The 21294-nt window shown below is 37.6% G+C and overlaps 1 protein-coding gene across 3 annotated transcripts in view; it reads right to left on the bottom strand.

The window, feature by feature from the left end:
• Positions 1 to 21294, bottom strand: part of HMCN1 (hemicentin 1) — a 541857-nt gene that overhangs the window by 165977 nt on the left and 354586 nt on the right. For all 3 annotated transcript variants that reach the window (XM_010853073.1, XM_010853072.1, XM_010853074.1), the window contains exons 42-48: positions 19927 to 20023; positions 12791 to 12913; positions 11909 to 12070; positions 9203 to 9484; positions 7382 to 7549; positions 2949 to 3062; positions 2167 to 2253 (exon numbers count right to left, since the gene is read on the bottom strand). In XM_010853073.1, the coding sequence (XP_010851375.1) occupies positions 2167 to 2253; positions 2949 to 3062; positions 7382 to 7549; positions 9203 to 9484; positions 11909 to 12070; positions 12791 to 12913; positions 19927 to 20023 (1033 nt within the window). The remainder of the gene's footprint in view (positions 1 to 2166; positions 2254 to 2948; positions 3063 to 7381; positions 7550 to 9202; positions 9485 to 11908; positions 12071 to 12790; positions 12914 to 19926; positions 20024 to 21294) is intronic.

Here is a 21294-nt window from a genome sequence, read left to right on the forward strand (position 1 = left end):
AACTCAAAAGCCTCTTGATGAAAGTGAAAGGGGAGAGTGAAAAAGTTGGCTTAAAGCTCAATATTCAGAGAACGAAGATCATGGCATCCGGTCCCACCACTTCATGGGAAATAGATGGGGAAACAGTGGAAACAGTGCCAGACTTTATTTTTCTGGGCTCCAAAATCACTACAGATGGTGACTGCAGCCATGAAATTAAAAGACACTTACTCCTTGGAAGGAAAGTGATGACAAACCTAGATAGCATATTCAAAAGCAGAGACATTACTTTGCCAACAAAGGTCCATCTAGTCAAGGCTGTGGTTTTTCCAGTGGTCATGTATGGATGTGAGAGTTGGACTGTGAAGAAGACTGAGTGCTGAAGAATTGATGCTTTTGAACTGTGGTGTTGGAGAAGACTCTTGAGAGTCCCTTGGACTTCAAGGAGATCCAACCAGTCCATTCTAAAGGAGATCAGCCCTGGGATTTCTTTGGAAGGAATGATGCTAAAGCTGAAACTCCAGTACTTTGGGCACCTCATGCGAAGAGTTGACTCATTGGAAAAGACTCTGATGCTGGGAGGGATTGGGGACAAAAGGAGAAGGGGATGACAGAGGATGAGATGGCTGGATGGCATCACTGACTCGATGGACGTGAGTCTGAGTGAACTCCGGGAGTTGGTGATGGACAGGGAGGCCTGGCGTGCTGCGATTCATGGGGTCGCAAAGAGTCGGACACGACTGAGCGACTGATCTGATCTGATATATGTGTATATATATATATATATTTTTTTTAGTATTATCCAGCCATGAAAAAGAAATCCTAACATTTGTGACAACATGGATAAACCTTGAGGACATTATGCTAAGTGAAATAAGTCAGACAGACAAAGACAAATACTGTCTGATCTCTCTTATACATGGAATCTAATAAAATCAAAGTCACAGAAACTGAGAACCCATTAGTGATTGTATAGGGAGGGGGTTGGAGGTGGGATAAATAAGTGAAGGTGGTCAGAAAGCACAAACTTCAAATAACAAGATAATAATCATGATTACAGTTAACAATACTTATTGTATATTTGAAAGCTACAAGAAAGTAGATCATGAAAGTTATAATCACAAAAGAAGTGTGCAGCTGTGTGAGGTGATGGGTGTTAACAGTGTGGTAGTCTGTGTGTGTGTGTAAAATCCTTATGTTGTTCACCTTACAGTTACGCAATACTATATATCAATTATATCTTGATGAAACAAAAATAAAAAAGAAATTTCTAAAAACCAAGTGAAACATTAAGAAGAAGCTAGAAGGCTCAAGATAAGATGTTATAAAATTTAGGCAGATGGTCTCTATGCAAGAGTTGTTACCACATCGTTTTAAATAAAGAAGAAAACAGGTTACATAATGTATACGTGACAGTTTTTATATCTGCCTTTCTGAAATGAAAATACTTCCTTGCTTTCATAAATGTATTATGGGGCATCTAAACAACAAAGCAATACATCCATTGACTCTTCCTTACAACTCTTACGTTCTGTAAAATGTATGGGCTGCTCCAGTTGTTCCATTAAAACTGCAAGGTCATGCCTTCACTAAAGAGATGGTCTTGGAAATGTTCTCTCACATATTTATTTGTATTACATGCAACACAATGATTCATGGAGAAAGCCAGTAAAAGCTTTAGAATTTTCATTTTTATTCATCTCCATTCACTTTATTATACACAAACATGTTAACTAAAGGTGACATTTTTGATCATAATTGATGGTGGGTAACTATTAATGATGCTATCCTTTCACCAAAATTATTTCTTTGAAGAAAGCAGTAAAAAGGAAAGGAAGGTGCAAACATGGGGATGAAAGAAAAAATAATAGGAGGTGGGAAAGAAAAATCCTACCCACAAACAGAAGACTTAAAAAAGAAAAACAATTTACCTAATTGAAAGAAAAGACCAGCATGTATTTCTTTTTCTGTCTCTGTTCCATGCTTCTCTCCCTTCCTTTTTTCACTGTTAAGAATTTCCTTTTTATCTCCATAGAATCTGAAAGATTTTTTCCTATATTTCTACCACCTATACTGGTCTAGAATTCAATTTCAAATGCCTTGATTATTCTCAACTAATTGTGATGTTAAGTGAAGGCAATGAATAGCCAGTGAGCTGAGGAAAAATCAAAGAGCTGAGCCCCTTACCTGTCACTTCACAAGTCAGTGTAACACTCTGCTTCTCTTTTACTTTCACATCTTCAAATGTATTTTCACCCATGATGTGAGGTGGTACTTTGAAAAAAAAAGACAGAAAAAGGAACAATTATAACAGCAATTTGGTTATTTATAGGTATCTATTTTATATTTTTTTATTAAGCTGTACCCTTTAAAACAATCCAAATTCTCATTATTATTTGTTTACTAGAATAATGTTACCATATTGCTTGATCAATTCTAAGATAAACTATAAAGTTACATGTCATAAATTCAATTATAATGAATTTTATTATATGTAAATCATAAAATCCAGATAAATCTGTCAAGAAGTCAATGAGTAACAAAATCTATGAGACACTTATTTCTCTCTCTACAATTCAGATACACACTCACATTAAAAAAGTTATCACAGCCTTAGAACAATGGTGAACAATTGTGAACTGACAAGACATGGCATTTCAGCCATTTTAATCCAACTGATTACATGCAAACCATTCTAACATTGAATTCTTGCCAAGAGTGGCAATCCAGGGGCCAAAGAATATATAAATATAAGATCAAGCTGCAGATAAATGTTAAATCTGCTTCCACAATGTGTTTAAGACAATTTTATTTTTTTCTGCTGTTGTTCAATCACTCAGTCATGTCTGACTCTTTGTGACCCCATGGACTGCAGACTGCAGCACGCCAGGCTTCCCTGTCCTTCACCATCTACCAGAGTTTGCTCAAACTCAGGTCCACTGAGTCAATATTGTAAACTGTATAAATACCTAATACTGAAAGCCGGAAGATTTTTCTTTCTTCACCAGCTGCGTTTCTTACAACACATGTATACTGGCCAGCATCTTCTGTTCTGGTCTGCATCAATCGCAGAATCCTACCTCCTGGAGAAGCAAACCACCGGATGACTCAAAAAGAAATCTGCAACTTTACAAGTTTGCCATGCAATGCTGAATTTTAGTAAAATTTAATCAATTCACTTCAAAGTCTTTTAAAATGTATTTATGTCGAGTTTTTAATAAATATCACATTTTGAGGCTGTATATAACAGAATGGATAATTCAGAACAATTTTCCAGTTTAATGGACAAAGAAAGTTAATATAACCCAGGTGACATCAAGCAAGAAATGGAGTTTCACAGAGGTGATGTTTGAACATAATCTTGCAAGGTAAAGTATACTTTAACACAGAAAGGAGTCAAAAGATACCACTGTAGCTGGAGCACGAGGATACAGAGGTAGAAAGTAGGTGTGGCACCTAAAACAGAACAGGGGAGAAGACAGTGAGAGATGAAACTAGCTGGAGTGTGGCCAATTCTGAGGATTCTGTGGGTCTTCAAACGCTAAGTTAAGGAATGTAGGATTTATTATGTTCACTAAAGGCCATCGCTATCACTAAGTCGCTTCAGTCGTGTCCGACTCTGTGTGACCCCATGGACGGCAGCCCACCAGGCTCCTCCGTCCATGGGATTTTCCAGGCAAGAGTACTAGAGTGGGGTGCCATCGCCTTCTCTGCACTAAGGCTATGGAAGTATGTAAACAAACAAAGTCATGGTATGATTCATACTTCAGAAAAACAACTGTGACAGAATGTTTAGGAAAAGATTCCCAGTTTTCCATGGAACATATGAAATGGAAACATTAGAAAGAATACTACACCAACAACCCAGATTGGAATGACATCAATTATACAAGAGATGGATGAAACCATGAAGACTGACAACCAGTTTTCAATTTGAGTTTCATGGAATTCTAGAGCTATTTATATCAAAGTTTATGAGGGCCACCTCCCTTATTAGCATGACTCTGATTTTTCTTCCTCCTTATATTCTGAATTCTACATAATGAAGAAAGACTGGTAGACTAGGAATGAAACTGATATGCTGAAGGGTGTGATCTGGAGGAAAATTCCTCTTAAGGATCAAGGAAAGAGGAGTCAGCAAATGAGACTGAAACAAAGCCAGCAGAGAACAAAGAAATATGCTGAAAGAGCAGAGTCCTTGAAATCATTTGAGAAGTAATTTCTAAGAACAAAATGTAAATAATTTCTTAGATTTTGTAATAATTTTTCATTTGGTATATTTTTGCTTAGTACCCTGAATTTGAACTAAAACAATTGAAATGGTTAAACATAAAATTTTCTTGTAAATATTCACCTGGATCTGAATTCATCAGGAATTTCCATCTGCTTTCTGTTTTTATAAACAAAGCAAGTCCTCATTGAGCTTTTTTTTTTCCCTTTAAGCAACCTACTTATCCTCAACCCATTGAAAGATGAACTTTGTTTAGCATCTACTACCAAATTTAGTCTTTTCTCTCAGTTGAATTTAAGTAAGCAAAGTTGAATACAAAAATTCTCTAAACATGTCAAAAAACATATTAATTAAGAAAAGATTCAAGCACTCACTGCTACTTCAAATTAGTGAGACTGTGAGACCATAATATGATGCCAGTTGAAAGATATTATTAAAACAATACAATTTTTATGAGTAATTGCTGGCTCAGCAAACCTCAACCTCATAAATCTCATGATCTTTCTTTTCTCTTTGTTTCCTGGTCCTCTCCCTCATTCCAGTGAAAGACAAAAAAATAAAAAAAGATGACAGTAAATTAGATGGAGACATTTCTTGTACCTATTAAATTTTATAGTCAGCTATCTGTTCTTGGCAGGTAACTTCATAACAATAACAGAGGCTTCAACACTGAAAAACTTGACTTAACGTCTCAGGAGAACTAATCTTAATGAAACAGGAACATGCAGCTGATCAAGGAACGAGTCATACACCATTCATCTGATTCTCAGTCATCAACTGCACAGCACACATGTTCAGACTGTAAAACTGAATGACTCCTCTGGCAGCGTCACAAGGTGAAATACTTCTACCGTGTTCGCTCAGGGATCTCCATTTGCTAGTCAAGCAAAACAAAACTATACGATAAAACCAAAACACTACTCCTGTGAATCTATTATAAGCCAGAGTACATCACTCTGTCTTGACTTTTTCATTTCCAGGAGCTCTAATGTAGTTATATTTAAAAAGTTTCCTACTTTTTCAGCAATTGAGAATGCAAAAACAAGGATATTTTTAAGAGAAGAAGATAAAGTGTCCAGGTTTTTGGTAACCAAATTATAATAAAATCTTTGCCATCAGTATGCCTTCTCTAAGATCAACAGAGGATGGAAGTCTCAAGAAAATGAATGCACTGTAGGACATGGGAAGGTTTCCCAGGATAGGGAGACCCAAACTTTTTAGCAGGTTGTCTATGACAATAAAGGCAAACACGTTATTGGATGCTTAGGATATAAGCAGGCACTGTGTTAGCTGCTTTACACATATTAACTCATCTTTATAAAAACCCCTAAATACTACTACTATCTTCACTTACAAGTGAAGAACGGAGGTTAGCAAAGTGAAGTAACTTGCCGGAGCGCATAGATCTAGTGTTGTAGGTAATGTGTGCATGCTCAGTTGTGTCTAACTCTGTGACTCCAAGGACTGGGGCCTGCCAGGCTCCTCTGTCTATGGGATTATCCTGGCAAGAATACTGGAGTGGATTGCCATTCTGCTGTCCAGGGGATGTTCCTGAGCCAGGAATTGAACCTGTGTCTCCTGCATCAGTAGGCAGATTCTTTACCACTGGGAAGTCCATTATAGGCAATAAACATTGCTAATAATTATTTTCATTTATATATTTAATTATAGGCAGTGAATGTAACAACTACAGCAATGGAAATTTCTCATTTAGTCCCTATCATTTATAGATCAAGATCTTGAAGAAATAGATAATAGGATATTTAGATCTAACTCAAATACTAGGAAAATATCTTTTCTGAAAAATCTTTCAAAAGTGGGAATTTAAACTTTGAATACCCTTAGGGTCAGGGAGCTCATTACCTCTTAAAATAGTTCATCTTGACTTTCAACAACACAAATATTGTTTTAAAGTTGTTTGCATTCAGACCCAAATCTGTCCCTAGAATTTTCCATACATTAGCATTACTTTTAACCTCTGGAACTACATACAACCAACATAACCTGTTCTACCCCATGGCTCTTCAAGTATTTAAATGTAATTTTCACTATGAGATAATAAGGTTACACAAAGTTTATTTTTTCAGATTAAATGGAAACAGGCATATAGCCTATTTTCCAATTATTGGCCATCATGGTTATGCTCCATGAAAATATTGTCAATAAATACTTCTTACATCTTCCTAATGAGTAAGATAAGTCCAGAGTACAACCGGTCTTGTCTTACTGGTAAAAATATATTCAGGTGGCAAAACACTGTATTTGCTTTTCCCAATAAAACACCTTACAATGCTAATGCATACTCAATCACTAACACAGTTCAGAGATCTTTTCATATGAAGAATTCTGAAGCAATATCTCACCCTAATTTTCATCACTGGTTTTTGAAAGCGAGTACAGGAGTCTACTTAACTTTCATTTTGTTAGGTTTAATTCAGAAGTTCCAGAGTAAGATGTGTTTGAATTCAGATGTCTTCATTAAACACATTAGGTATTCTTCTAAGTACCCCTGCTTTTTATTACCCACAGACTTGGAGAGATTATTTTCTTAGTCTGTATGCAAGTCATTAGTGAAAGGAGCCAAGGGTAGATTCCAGGGGCATGCCCCAAGACATCTCTCTCTACACTTACACTGATCTATAAAGAATAAGATAATAGATTTTCCTACATAATTAGATGAGGAATCAGCAGAGTATCTTCTATAATAATGATAAAGTCTTAGCTCAAAAGAAACTATCCCATCTTGGAAATACAAATCTCACTTAGAATAGCCATGAATAAATTCAAACACTTTGTTTGAATATGGAGATATGTTATATAACATTATACCCTCTAGGCTCTGGTTTCAATTCCAGTACTTCTTTTCATTCTTCACTTTTCAAATTAGTTTGTACTCATTCTAGCATGAATGCTCTGACATCCTCATGAATTAAGTAATAATCGAGTGCCAAGACTACTCTTTCACAAGGATCCAGAAATATTTAGAGATTTTCCCCATTGTCCTATAGCTTCTGATGTTCCAAAGTTTTTTCTTAATATGATCAGTAGGTATTATAGTAAGCAGTTAGCTCAAAAAAGGAAAAAAATAAAACATGGAGATATGAGAAATTAAGGATAAGCTGTGGCCACAGGAAGCTAACCAGATTACCAAGCTACAAGAATTTTTAATACCTGAGAGGATTCGCAGGGAGCTGCTAAGGTTGACGGGCCACCCATCTTTAAGCCACGTAATTGAAGGCAGGGGAATTCCTGAAGCTTCACAATTTAGCGACACTGAGCTTTTTTCCACCACACTTATATTTTCAGGTGTCCTGTGGTTTCCAATGATGCTTGGAGGGGCTGTAAGACAAAGCACCAAATTCTAAATAGTTTATTCTTAAAAATGATTTTCTGGGCAACACTAGCAAAATAAACAATGACAACAATGAGATGATGATGACGATGACTGTGACACTCCTGGAAGTAAAAATGTGAAGGAGCTGCCTGAGAGTCAGAGAGCAACTAAGAGGGGCAGAAGAGGGGGAACCCAGAACCCTAGAGAAGACTGGAGTGACCAGCTCCTAGAGGGCAAGTGTGCCTTGTGGACAAAAACATGTGAAACACACAAAGTGGGCTGAGAAGACAAGTTTGGGCCAAGAGCAGAGTGCAGTCAGGATAGTCTGAGGAGGGGTGGCAGGTCACATTGACCCAACAGGCTTGGGCAAGTGCAAGGGCTGGCTTAGAGAAGAACTGGCATGAAAATCCAATTAAGCCAGCACCAGAAGGAGAGGAAACAAGGCTCCACACAGGCCTTGAGTGCCTCTATATGGCCCTCAGTAGTCCAGGGAAAGTTACCCTCCATCATGTTTTCCTTCGTCACAGAGCAGGGCCAGTGGCGCTCTACTTTCAGAGTCTCACAGAATTGAAGCAAGCAGAGGACTGAGTCAATTGGAATTTATCATAATCTGAGATCTTGATTTCTCAACATCAGTCTTGCCTAGGAAATTTTATGACAGCCACTCTTGTTAATACATTGGACCTAAATGTTCTTTCCTAGAGGATTTATCAAATAAAGTATAAAACATTCAAGTAATGCAATAAGCACCTGTTAAAAAGAATGAAAAAAAAAAAAAAACACAGTCTAACTAAAAGATACATAAGACTGATTTCTTTTCAATCATTAGCTTTCACACATTGCTTGCAAACTATACTAGACTTTGTGCATGTTCTAACTGGAATTAAGTCAAAAAACTAAGTCTATTAGATTTACCATTGATTCTATAGATTTAAAAACCCCAATTCAAATTATATGCATACAAATAGGTGTCACACATAAATAGGAGTATATGTGTGTCTGATCTATTCCTACTGACATTTGTGCTCATTATTTAGAATTGTAAAGCTGATTTCAATACAACTTATGCCCAACTGAAGCTGGGTCAGTAAGCTGTAAGGAATCTAGGTTTACACTTAACAAGTCAGCTAATGAGGAAAACACAGAATCAAGGAATATCACTTGGGATGGCATTGGATCAAAAGTATTTGAAAAAGATAATTATCGACTTCACAATGTGCTTTTCTAAAAGAATATCCGATATATGCTTATTTCAGCAAAATAAGAAAAGGGAGGTCAGGCATAGCATGATAATGATGAGACTGATCTAAAGAAGTGATATGTGTGTAGAAATTTGTTGCTGTTCAGTCATAAGTTGTGTCCAACTCTTTGCAACCCCAAGGAATGCAGTATGCCAGGCTTCCTTGTCCCTTCCAGATCTCCTGGAATTTGCTCAAACTCATGTCCATTGAGTTCATCGTGTCATCCAGCCATCTCATCCTCTGTTGCCCCTTTCTCCTCCTGCCCTCAATCATTCCCAGCATTAGGGTCTTTTCCAAATAGTAGAAAATAATAGACTATAAATAAAACACTCAACACCTGAGGTCTATATCTCCCATCCAGGAGGCTGTAGATTATATCAGCCAGTTAACAGACTTAAGGAGCCTCTTTATACTTACTGTGTACACTTAAGTCATATTTTCTGTCAGTCATTCCTGCTATATTCATAGCAACACACATATAACGGCCTGTGTCAGACACATGAACATTCTTCAGCTGAACCATACGACCTTCATCCATTATTTCCATTCCTCTTCCCTTTGTCAAAGGGCGGCCATCTTTCATCCAGGTCACTGCTGGCTGAGGAACACCTTCCACCTCACACTCCAAGGAAACGCTCTTTCCTCGAGTTACAATGATTTCAGTAGGGTGGCTACCACTGTTGGATATAGTTGGTCGAACTGGGGAAGAAAAAAAAGAAAAGAAATAGGAAATGTTTGCTCAGATGAGGCCGAGTACGTATGTGCTGTGCTCAGTCATGTCCGACTCTTTCTGACCTCGTGGACTGTAGCCTGCCAGACTCCTCTGTCCATGGAATTTTCCAGGCAAGAATACTGGAGTGGGCTGCCATTTCCTTCTCCAGGGGATCTTCCCGATCCAGGGATCGAACCCACATCTCTTGCATCTCCTGCATTGGCAGGCAGACTCTTTATGCTGTACCACCGGGGAAGTCCAAGTCTTATATAAGAATTTTCATCAGGCAAAGTTAAAATCATTTTTCATGTCAAAAAATTAACTACAAAGCAGAGACGTGGGACTAATAGTCATGGCATTGCCACATGATAGGTGGCATTCTTCTCCAATGTTTCTAAATGGGTTCATACCTAAACTCAGTATAGTAAGGAAAGAAAGTTGCATTAGCTACTCTTCCTGCTTTGGAGACATTATACAAATATTTGAACTATCATCACTTGTAGCTCTAACCTATGTAAATCTTCCTAATACTAATTTAAAATATGTATGATAATCTAGTTCATGACCCAAAGTCCATTACCAGTTCCTTTCTTCTGCCCACTAGAGGAGCTGGAAAAACTGAGACTGTTTCTCCATCTTTAGAAATTGTGGTGACTGAATGAATCACTGTAGATCTAAAAAATCTGAATAGAGGTCTGCTGGCAGGGGTAAAGTGAGGGGGCAGATTTGCGAAATTTTTTGCTCTCCTGCTAAGAGAGAAATATAACATCCCTTCTCCTTCTTTTTGCCGTCAGTGTGGACTTGACACTACAAATACAGAAACCAGAATCTTGAGATCACAAAAGGACCAGGAGAATCCTAGATCTCCTGTCCTGTCCTAATAAAAGTAAGATGCTGACCAACTCCAGTGACTGCCAACCTCAGCTTCTCATTATGTCAGAAAATAAATCTCTATTTGTTTAAGCCACCAATGGCCAGAGATTCTGTAACCTTACAGTTAAATTCACCTAATGGAACCTGATTCCAAGAAAGAAGATTAAACAAACTCAAAGACATATGTGGGGGGGGGAAGCAAATGGACCCATGTTAGTAATTCTGTATTTGAGTGCCTATCCTGTCATACACAAGTCATATGACCTCAGCTAGTCATGGAAACTTCTCTGGGCTTAAGTTTTCACTGATAAAAAAGGAAGGCCAAATTTTTGTCTCATATCATAGTTCATGTAGAAATCAAATGAGATAATGTACATATTTTATACTTTAAAATTTTACATAAATTAAATAATCTTTAAAATGGGATATGTGGGGGAGTTTGGGGGAGAATGGATACATGTATATCTAGGGCTGAGTCCCTTCACTGTTCGCCTGAAACTATCACAACATTGTTAATCAGCTATACGCCAATACAAAATAAAAGTTTAAGTTAAACAAACAAACAAAAAGGCATACTTTTACATACTGTAACTATACCCAATGATAAAATGCCATTCTCCCCATTTCATGTCTACCACCCTGCCCCCAACAAATTATAGCCACATTGTGAGTCTGCCATCAGCAAGTTGATGCAGAATGGACAGCTGTATAACTGAGTAAGTACTAGCTAGAAATAAATAACTGCTCTCTTGTTATGTCAACACAATTTAAACTTGTGGCTCTTATGAAAGGTGTACCTATCCCTGCGTATCCAGAGGGGACTGGTTCCAGGATCTGACTCAGAAACCAAAATCTGAGGATGCTCAAGTCCATTATATAGAAAATGGCACAGCATTTACATATAACCTTTGAACATCCTCTGTTACACTTTAAATCATCACGAGATTATAATACCTTATGTTATGCTATGCTATGCTAAGTCGCTTCAGTCATGTCCGACTCTGTGCGACCCCATAGGTGGCAGCCCATCAGGCTCCTCCATCCCTGGGATTCTCCAGGCAAGAATACTGGAGTGGGTTGCCGTTTCCTTCTCCAATGCATGAAAGAGAAAAGTGAAAGTGAAGTTGCTCAGTCATGTCCGACTCTTAGCGACCCCATGGACTTCAGCCTACCAGGCTCCTCTGTCCATGGGATTTTCCAGACAAGAGTACTGGAGTGGGGTGCCATTGCCTTCTCCAATAATACCTTTTAATGATATGTAAACAGTTGTAAATACAATGTAAATAGTATGCAAATAGTTTCCTGATGCCCAGAAAAATTCAAGTTTTGCTTTTTTTCACTTTTTGGACATTGAAAAAAATACTTTTGATATGCAGTTGGTTGAATCCATGGATGTGGAATTTATGGATAAGCAGGGCCAAGGAGGCCAACTATATAACTATACTACTTTGAATCTTAAAGATATAAAGAAAAAGAGAAGGATGGAAAAGCTGTTGTTTTTTTTAATTGTGCCAAAGCCTGGCTAATCAATAACTTACTGTAAACTTGCAGACTGTAGTCTTTCTTTGCAGTCCCAGCAACATTCGATGCCATACATGAATAGAGCCCTGCATCAGATTTTTCTGCAATTGAAATCTGCAGCTGCCTGCCTCCAGATAAAATTCTGACTCGCCCTGCAGAATCAGCCAGCACTGGGGAGCCTGCAAGAAAAACCAAGTGGCAGAATGTGAAGCAAACATATACGGCATTTGTGTATATACTTCTAATGAGTACCAATACATATTTATTTACTTCCTGTTCACATACTCAAAAGGCAGAGGGTACTGTATAATAATCTATGCAAAAAGGAAGAAGAGGAGGAGGAAGAGAAGGCTATCTTCTGCAAACTTTTCTTTCAATCAATATTGCATTTAAAGAAAACATATTTCGTAAAATAAATTTTTAAAAATCTCTAAGTAAAACAAAAATTATTTCTTAAATCAGCTAAAAATTTAGAAGATTTGGTACTTAAAGGACACATATTTGTTGATGAATAACTGAAAATCTGTTGAACTTCAGAATTCAATTTAACATAATTACAAAACTGTCACATATACCAAAAAATGCTTGCTTTAGAAGATAATTTTTAAACCTATTTTAAAGAAGAAAAAATAGTTAATTGAATGGTGGATTTGTGATCAGTATAGCTGCCCTTTAAATTAGTTTCTTCTTGGGACTACTCTCAAATCTGAAGGTTTTCACCTTGACAGTACAGAATTATCACATGTGACACATTTAGCATAAAGCAAGTATGTTGTCTAATATTTTAGTATGCAAACTTCAAAGGAGTTTATTAATAAATTGGCATATTATTCAAATAAAACATGAATTTATTTAATATTTATACTTAATTATATAAATGTCAAAAGATGAAAACTAACCTTTCTTCTTCCAAATGAGATTTGGGGGAGGAATACCACTTGATTCACACAATAGACTAATGAGGTGTCCTTCAATGACCGTAAGTTGAGCAGCTTCATCAGAACCAGAAATATTTGGCGGTACTGAAAGATTTTTTTAAAAAAGGAAAAACACTATCTTAAGAACAATTATAAAATTTCCCTAATGCTTTGCATGTTAAAAAAAAAAAGGTTCCCACTCAAAAGGAATGAAGAAATAATCTAGCACTTGCAGCTGACATATCAACACCACATTACAAGCCAATTGTAAGATATGGAATGAATATATAATAGCAGATTTCCCATTTTCACAGACAAATTTAATTATCAAAATACTCAGAGTGACATAAACAGATGATATAGTATATTATGGATATTTAGACACATTAAATTTGAAAAATGAAGACATCTATCAAGTTTAAATTTAACCCAGCCATTTGCACCTGTGAGCTTTGATATCTCAAATGCTGAACAGAATCAAAAAGCATCAGGCACACAACATAAAGTAAAGAACAGGGGCAAATCTTCCCATGTGGCTCAGTGGTAAAGAATCTGCCTGCCAAGCAGGAGACATGGGCTCGATCTCTGGGTAGAGAAGACTCCCTGGAAAAGGAAATGGTAACCCACTCCAGTATTCTTGCCTGGGAAATCCCATGGACAGAGGAGCCTGGTGGGCTACAGTCCATAGGGTTACAAGAGTTAGACACGGCTTAGCAACTAAACAATAAAGAACAGAGGTGAGGAATTTGATCTAAGAAACAGATATGTTCCCAATCCCAGGTTGCCCAGTCTGTCTCCCCACCGGCCTCCAGCCTCTCCTTGGAACCTTCAAAGTGAAATGACTACCCAAACTTTTCTCTAAGAGGCTGAGTCTGCATTTGCTGGCCAAATTCTCCCCTTGACACTCTTCTGGCTGCAGTATTATCACATGATAGATGCTTGTTCTCCTAAGCTCCTGGGAGTTGAGGAGTGGGAGAATCCTCACCCTCAAATGCAGTTTCCAGCCATTGTTTAACTACCTCCATGAAACTCTCTATTCCTTTGAGGCTCATTTCATCTATTTACTTCCCTTTCTCTTTCTTTTCACTCTCTGTGAACCTGTCATTCTTTTTCCTTCACTGAACAATTTGGTACTTGTTTCCATCCCTTCTCTTCACATTGAAGACCTGTCATCATTCTGTATAAATTCAACTGCCACGTCTAAACATCGGGCTACTCAGTTTCTTGATCTGCTCATCCCTTTCTCCAACAAAAGCCATACACTTTTCACCATCTAGAACATTTCTCCTATTAATTTATAAATGTAGGTCACATCCTATCCTCACAGCACCTTCATTTAAGTATTCCCAACTCTCAATTCAACGACCTAGCTCTTAAACTTTTCAGAAGCCGCCCAATCTATCTACTCTTTTATTTACTGACTTCACTATCCAGCTTTGATTTTATGTTCAATAATTTCAACTAGTCTTCTGCCAATATTCGCAACTGCCCCACACTGTTGCTTTTCTTATTTGGCAATACCATTTCTCGAGATAAATCCTATAGTTTACTCTGTCATAACCTATCCCATACATGAAATGTCTACAGAAGAAAATGACAGCTACCTAGATGGCCATCAACTATAAATCCATGACCTCCAAATCAAACTCCACTCATTCCCATGAGTGAGTATCACTTACATTAATACAAATACTTGCAAACCTGTATCTGTAATGCAGATAGTCTCTGAGATCTGGACTTCTATATCTGACTAGATTTTAAAAATTTATTTATCCGTAGATCCTTAATGGTTACCTATTTTAAATACAGCAGTGTGTAACTGTCAATCCAAAACTCCAAATCTACCCTTTGCACCTCCACTTCCCCCTGGTAACCAAAAATTCATTCTCTAAGTCGTTTTCTGTTTTGTAAATAAGTTCATTTGTATCATTTTTTAGATGCCACATACAAGCAATATCACGTGATACTTGTCTTTCTCTGTCTGACTTACTTTGCTTAGTATAATAATTTCCAGGTCCAACCCATTAAGTTCAGTTGCTCAGTTGTGTCCAACTCTTTGCGACCTCATGAACCGCAGCACGCTAGGCCTCCCTGTCCATCACCAACTCCCGGAGTCTACCCAAACCCATGTCCATCAAGTCGGTGATGCCATCCAACCATCTCATCCTATGCTGTCCCCTTCTCCTCCTGCCCTCAATCTTTCCCAGCATCAGGGTCTCTTCAAATGAGCCAGCTCTTCCCATCAGGTGGCCAAAGTACTGGAGTTTCAGCTTCACCATCAGTCCTTCCGATTAACACTCAGGACAGATCTCCTTTAGAATGGACTGGTTGGATCTCCTTGCAGTCCAAGGGACTCTCAAGAGTCTTCTCCAACACCACAGTTCAAAGGCATCAATTCTCTGGCACTCAGCTTTCTTTGTAGTCCAACTCTCACATCCATACATGACCACTGGAAAATCCATAGCCTTGACTAGATGGACCTTTGTTGGCAAAGTAATGTCTCTGCTTTTTAATATGCTGTCTAGGTTGGTCATAACTTTCCTTTCAAGGAGTAAGCGTCTTTTAATTTCATGGCTGCAGTCACCATCTGCAGTGATTTTTGGAGCCCAGAAAAATAAAGTCAGCCATTGTTTCCACTGTTTCCCCATCTATTTGACATGAAGTGATGGAACCAGATGCCATGATCTTTGTTTTCTGAATGTTGAGCTTTAAGCCAACTTTTTCACTCTTCTCTTTCACTTTCATCAAGAGGCTCTTTAGTTCTTCTCTTTCTGCCAAAAGGGTGGTGTCATCTGCATATCTGAGGTTATTGATATTTCTGCGGGCAATCTTGATTCCAGCTTGTGCTTCTTCCAGCCCAATGTGTCTCATGATGTACTCTGCATATAAGTTAAATAAGCAGGGTGACAATATACAGCCTTGACGTACTCCTTTTCCTATTTGGAACCAGTCTGTTGTTTCATGTCTGGTTCTAACTGTTGCTTCCTGACCTGCATACAGGTTTCTCAAGAGGCAGATCAGGTGGTCTGGTATTCCCATCTCTTTCAGAATTTTCCACAGTTGATTGTGATCCACACAGTCAAAGGCTTTGGCATAGTCAATAAAGCAGAAGTAGATGTGTTTCTGGAACTCTCTTGCTTTTTCCATGATCCAACAGATGTTGGCAATTTGATCTCTGGTTCCTCTGCCTTTTCTAAAACAAGCTTGAACATCTGGAAGTTCATGGTTCACATATTGCTGAAGCCTGGCTTGGAGAATTTTAAACATTACTTTACCAGCGTGTGAGATGAGTGCAATTGTGCGGTAGTTTGAGCATTCTTTGGCATTGTCTTTCTTTGGGATTGGAATGAAAACTGACCCTTTTTAGTCCTGTGGCCACTACTGAGTTTTCTAAATTTGTCCTATTTTAAATATAGCAGTGTGTACATGTCAATCCCAAACTCTGAATCTACCCCTTCCCCCGCACCCTCCCCCCTGGTAACCATAAATCCGTTCTCTAAGTCTGTTTCTGTTTTGTAAATGAGTTCACCAGGTCCGTCCACGTTGCTTCATGGATTATTTCATTCTTTTTATGGCTGAGCAACATTCCATTGTACACACGTCCCACTTCTTCTTTATGCATTCATCTGTCAATGGACATTTAAGTTGCTTCCATGTCTTGGCTATTGTAAATAGTGCTGCTATGAACACTGGTGTGCATGTATCCTTTCGAACCACATTTTTCTCAAGTTATATGCCCAGGTGCAGGATTGCTGGATCAGATGGTAGCTCTATTTTTAATTTTTTAAGGAACTTCCATACTGTTTTCCATAGTGGCCGCACCAGTTTACATTCCCATCAACAGTGTAGGAGGGCTGCCTTTTCCCCACACCCTCTCCAGCATTTATTATTTGTAGATTTTCTGACTGGTGTGAGGTGATATCTCATTGTAGTTTTAATCTGCTTTTGTCTAATAATTAATGATGCTGACCATCTTTATATCTGTCTACTTAATATCTCAATGTGGGTGTCTTAGAGGGATTCTCAAACTCAACTTGTCCTAAACTGAACCTCCTCCAAGGGGAGGACGTTGCTGTCCACACAGCCCAGCTGATCAGCCCAAACCAACATCCATCTTTTACCCTTTCCTGTTTCCATACCTCTCAATGTAATCAACCAATCCTATTAATTCAATTTCTTAAAAACTTAAATAATTTAATACTAAAAAACTAGTTTACTGGCTTTCTTCCTAAAATACAAATCTGAATGCCCCAGTCCTCCTTTGAATCCCATTAGTGGTGTTGTATCATCTTTAGAATCAAATCCATACTTTTAAAATTGATTTTAGAGGTCCTCTTCTATATGCCCTTTTTAATCTTTCCTACCTAACATTATATCTTCTTATTCTCCTCTGAGCCACACTAGGCTCCATAGTGAATGCTGTTTTGTTCATTGAATACAGATAATGTTCTCCAGGTCTTTATGCTTCCATCTTCAGAGAGCTGACACCTACTCATCCTTAAAACCTCAGTTAGGTATCACCAGCCCCCTGCTATGTCTTCCCACAAAATCTCCTGTGATAACTCTTAGGAAACAATTTTAACTATCTTTTGAAAGGTATTTCTACACCAGCAGACTCTAAGTTCTGTGTGACCAGTGTCGTTGTCTTTCTTATGAACCTATCTATGCTTACATGTGGCATAGTGCCCAGAACACAGAGTCACACCATAAGTAATTTTTGAGTGAATCCAGTCTTAAAGTCTCAACTTTCCCTTATCATTCATTCTTATATCTACTGCTTTCCTCTTTAAGAGGCACAGGTCTACTCATCTGTTAAGTACACTTTGTAGTTTATGTCTCATTTGACTTCTCTTCAGTGTGTGCCATTATGCATTCATTCACCCACTCATATATATATGTCCAACCTATTTCCTGTCTGCATTCTTCTTCTGGGAACACCACTGTCCTGAGTTTCCACAATAGAAGTTTTACCCACTTTTATTCCTACCTCTTTGACAAATGTTCCAACTCAGTTTCCCATCTGGGATTTCTTTTTCTGTCTCCCTTCTTACATGGTATGTGAGAGTCATTCTACACAGTACTCTTCTATACATATTCTTTTTACTCTCTCTAAGCAATCAGCCATGAAATTAAAAGATGCTTGCTCCTTGGAAGAAAAGCTATGACCAACCTAGACAGCATATTAAAAAGCAGAGACGCTACTTTGCTGACAAAGGTCCATCTAGTCAAATCTACGGTTTTTCCAGTAGTCAGGTATGGACGTGAGAATTGGACCATAAAGAAAGCTGAGCGCTGAAGAATTGATGCTTTTGAACTGTGGCGTTGGAGAAGACTCTTGAGAGCCCCTTGGACTGAAAGGAGATCCAACCAGGCTATCCTAAAAGAAATCAGTCCTGACTATTCATGGGAAGGACTGAAGCTGAAGCTCCAATACTTTGGCCACCTGATGCAAAGAAGTGACTCATTGGAAAAGAACCTGATGCTGGGAAAGATTGAAGGCAGGGGGAGAAGGGGACAACAGAGGATGAGATGATTGGATGGCAGCACCGACTAAATGGACGTGAGCTTGAGTAAACTCCAGGGGTTGGTGATGGACAAGGAGGCCTGGTGTGCTGCAGTCCATGGGGTCGCCAAGAGTCGGACACGACTGAGTGACTGAACTAAACTGACTGATAAATCAACTGTATTTCAATAAAGTAAACTTTAAAAATATAAATAACTAAAATTATATTTTGTTGTACAATTTTTAAAAAGTGAATTCTTCACCTCACTTTCTAATTGATCATCACTCCGAATTTTTCTTTTTCACTTCTTTTTGCAACCTTTACTTGATAACACTTAGCAGTCTCTTGTCCATGTTGGGAAGTGTATGAATATTTTTCCCACTTGAGAGAAATAAGAGAAGGGAAGTAAAGGAAACATAGAGGGAGAAAAAGGATGGAAGGAAGTAGGAAGAGAGGTTAATAATATGTAACTTGTTGTTTAGTCACTAAGTTGTGTTTGACTCTTTTGCAACCCCATGGATTATAGTCCACCAGGCTCCTCTGTCCATGGAATTTCCCAGTCAAGAATACCGGAGTGGGTTGCCATTTCCCCTCCAGAGGATCTTCCTGATACTGGGATTGATCCCGCATCTCCTGTTTGGCAGGCGGTTTATTTACAACTGAGCCACCTGGGAAGCCCAATATGTAACTAATATATAATAAATATAAATTAAGTACATAATAAATTTTAGTATTTAAAAGTAAATGAATTCCTTTATAGGATAAATGATAACACTTCTCATAATTTTCAAGATTTTTAAAATGATAATAATGATTTATAATTAACAAGCTATTCTCTAAGTAAATGCATACTTTTAAACAATAGTTGTTCTCCATTGGAATCAGATTACTTCCTCTACTTATTTTTATTTTAATCTGTGGTTTTTAATTAACTTTTATAATCAAAGTTATATTTCATGTCATTACCTCAATAATTAAAATATTTAAACAAAGATAATCCAAATTAATAGTGGTTAATATGTTATAAATGAATGTAAACAAGTACTTAAAAGTTGATTAATTGGGAAACAGGAACACTTTTTAACAACTGGCAGACAACCACAGCTAACATAAAAGTTGCAATTATTCCTAAAAACTATCTTAGTAACTAACAAATTATCTTAGTAACTTATTAAAACTTCAGGTGAGCATAGCATTTCACATTCGTCAGCAGAGTAACCTCATCTCCCACCCCAACTGCACGTGCTCTTTGTCTTTCTCACACACTAAATTCACATACATAATTTGACCTTCTGACATTTTCAATTAACCAACAGGCTCTCTGCTCATGAAGAATGCTCAATCATTAGCAAATCCTGGCTCTAGAAGCCAGAGGGTATGTTAATCAGTCAGGAGAGATCAAAGTTACAGTGATCTGTATATTTAGGTTCAGGAAATCTATTTAGTTGCCCTTGAATTAAGTATATAAGCTGATATTCAGGACAGCTCAGCATCATTTAAACATATTAATTAATATCATCTATGTCTTATTTATGTGGTTGTCAGTTTAAGAACGGTTTAATACAATGATAGGTCAAACCACAGCTGAATCATTTAAGGGCTGATCTCACTTACCCCAAATGTTGACATTATAGTTCTTCTCAGTTTTTCCTGCAACATTTGTGGCTTCACAAGTGTAGCGACCACTATCTTGAACCTGAGCATCTTCAATCTAAAAACAAAATCATGCTTTGAAACCACAGTTTATATTTTGTAATGAATTGGGGTTTTATATTAATGTTGCTTGTGATCTCTGACTTTTCATTTGTTCTGAAAGTTTTCAAACATATAAAAAATTGAGAAGATAGTACTGGGTTAGCCAAACAGTTTGGTCTATTTTTTACTTAAGATGTTATGAAAAACTCAAATGAACTTTTTGGCCAACCCAATAAAATTGATGGCTATATGCCCATTACCCACATTCAATACTTACCAAGATTCAACAATTATCACTTACGTCATACCTTGTTTTAATCTCGTTAACTTTAGTGGTTGAAGGTCTAGAAAGGTCTTTTAAATATGATTAAGATAAAATAGCAAACCCCCACAATTAACCTTTGAATGAGTTATTTATGGCTTTAAATATACTATTTTTTTATGTCCAGAACACTCTTCAGTAAAATAATACCCTTACTCTTAGTTTATTGCTTTCTTCTATATCATGTTTAAAAGCTCCTTCAAGTCAACCAATATACTCAATTAGTCTTAATCTCTTAGTACCCAGTTTGGTGCTTGGTAGATAATTGAATATCAGTAAGTATTTTCCATATATTTATCTGCAACATACATGAATACTTATCCATCATTTATTCATAGACCTTTCAGCAGTTATTTAGAATCTTGTACTAGGCACTACAGATAGAAGTACCTACAGATGCTACAGTAGATAGAAGTACTACACTAAGAAATACAGTGTAAAATATGGTTTCTGCCTTGAGTCTGCAATCCAGCTGATAATATAAAGCATGTGAATATAAAAAAGAGTTTAATGATAAACAAGGTGTAAATAATAATATAAGATACTATAAGAGGTATAACAAATAATATGTAATTGACAGCTAACTTTGAAATCAATTGCTAGAATATTCAAAAGAGGGTGAATCATTGGAGTCGCAGTTATCACTGAAAGTATTTAGTCTTCACTAGTTCTCACTTCCAAGAAGTCTTCTCCCTACATCCCTTCCTCTGGACCCAGTCATTCCAGGGTGCCTGGATGGCCTTGGAGGTGGAGATTCAGTGAATCCCAGGATTTCTTCATTCCCTCTCTCCTGGCTTCCCAACTCCACTGGGATCTGTGCTCTGAAGAAATGAACTCCTCCAGTCACTGAAATTGCTAAGACAGTTCTACTCAAGCACAGCTCTCCCTGAGCAGTGCTGGGACTTATGTTAATACACTCATCTCCCTCTATCATTCAGTCAGTGCTGAGGTTTGAGAACTCTAGC

Source organism: Bison bison, unplaced genomic scaffold (genome assembly GCF_000754665.1).
Source record: "Bison bison bison isolate TAMUID 2011002044 unplaced genomic scaffold, Bison_UMD1.0 scf7180017864322, whole genome shotgun sequence".
Classification (NCBI taxonomy): Eukaryota; Metazoa; Chordata; class Mammalia; order Artiodactyla; family Bovidae; genus Bison; species Bison bison.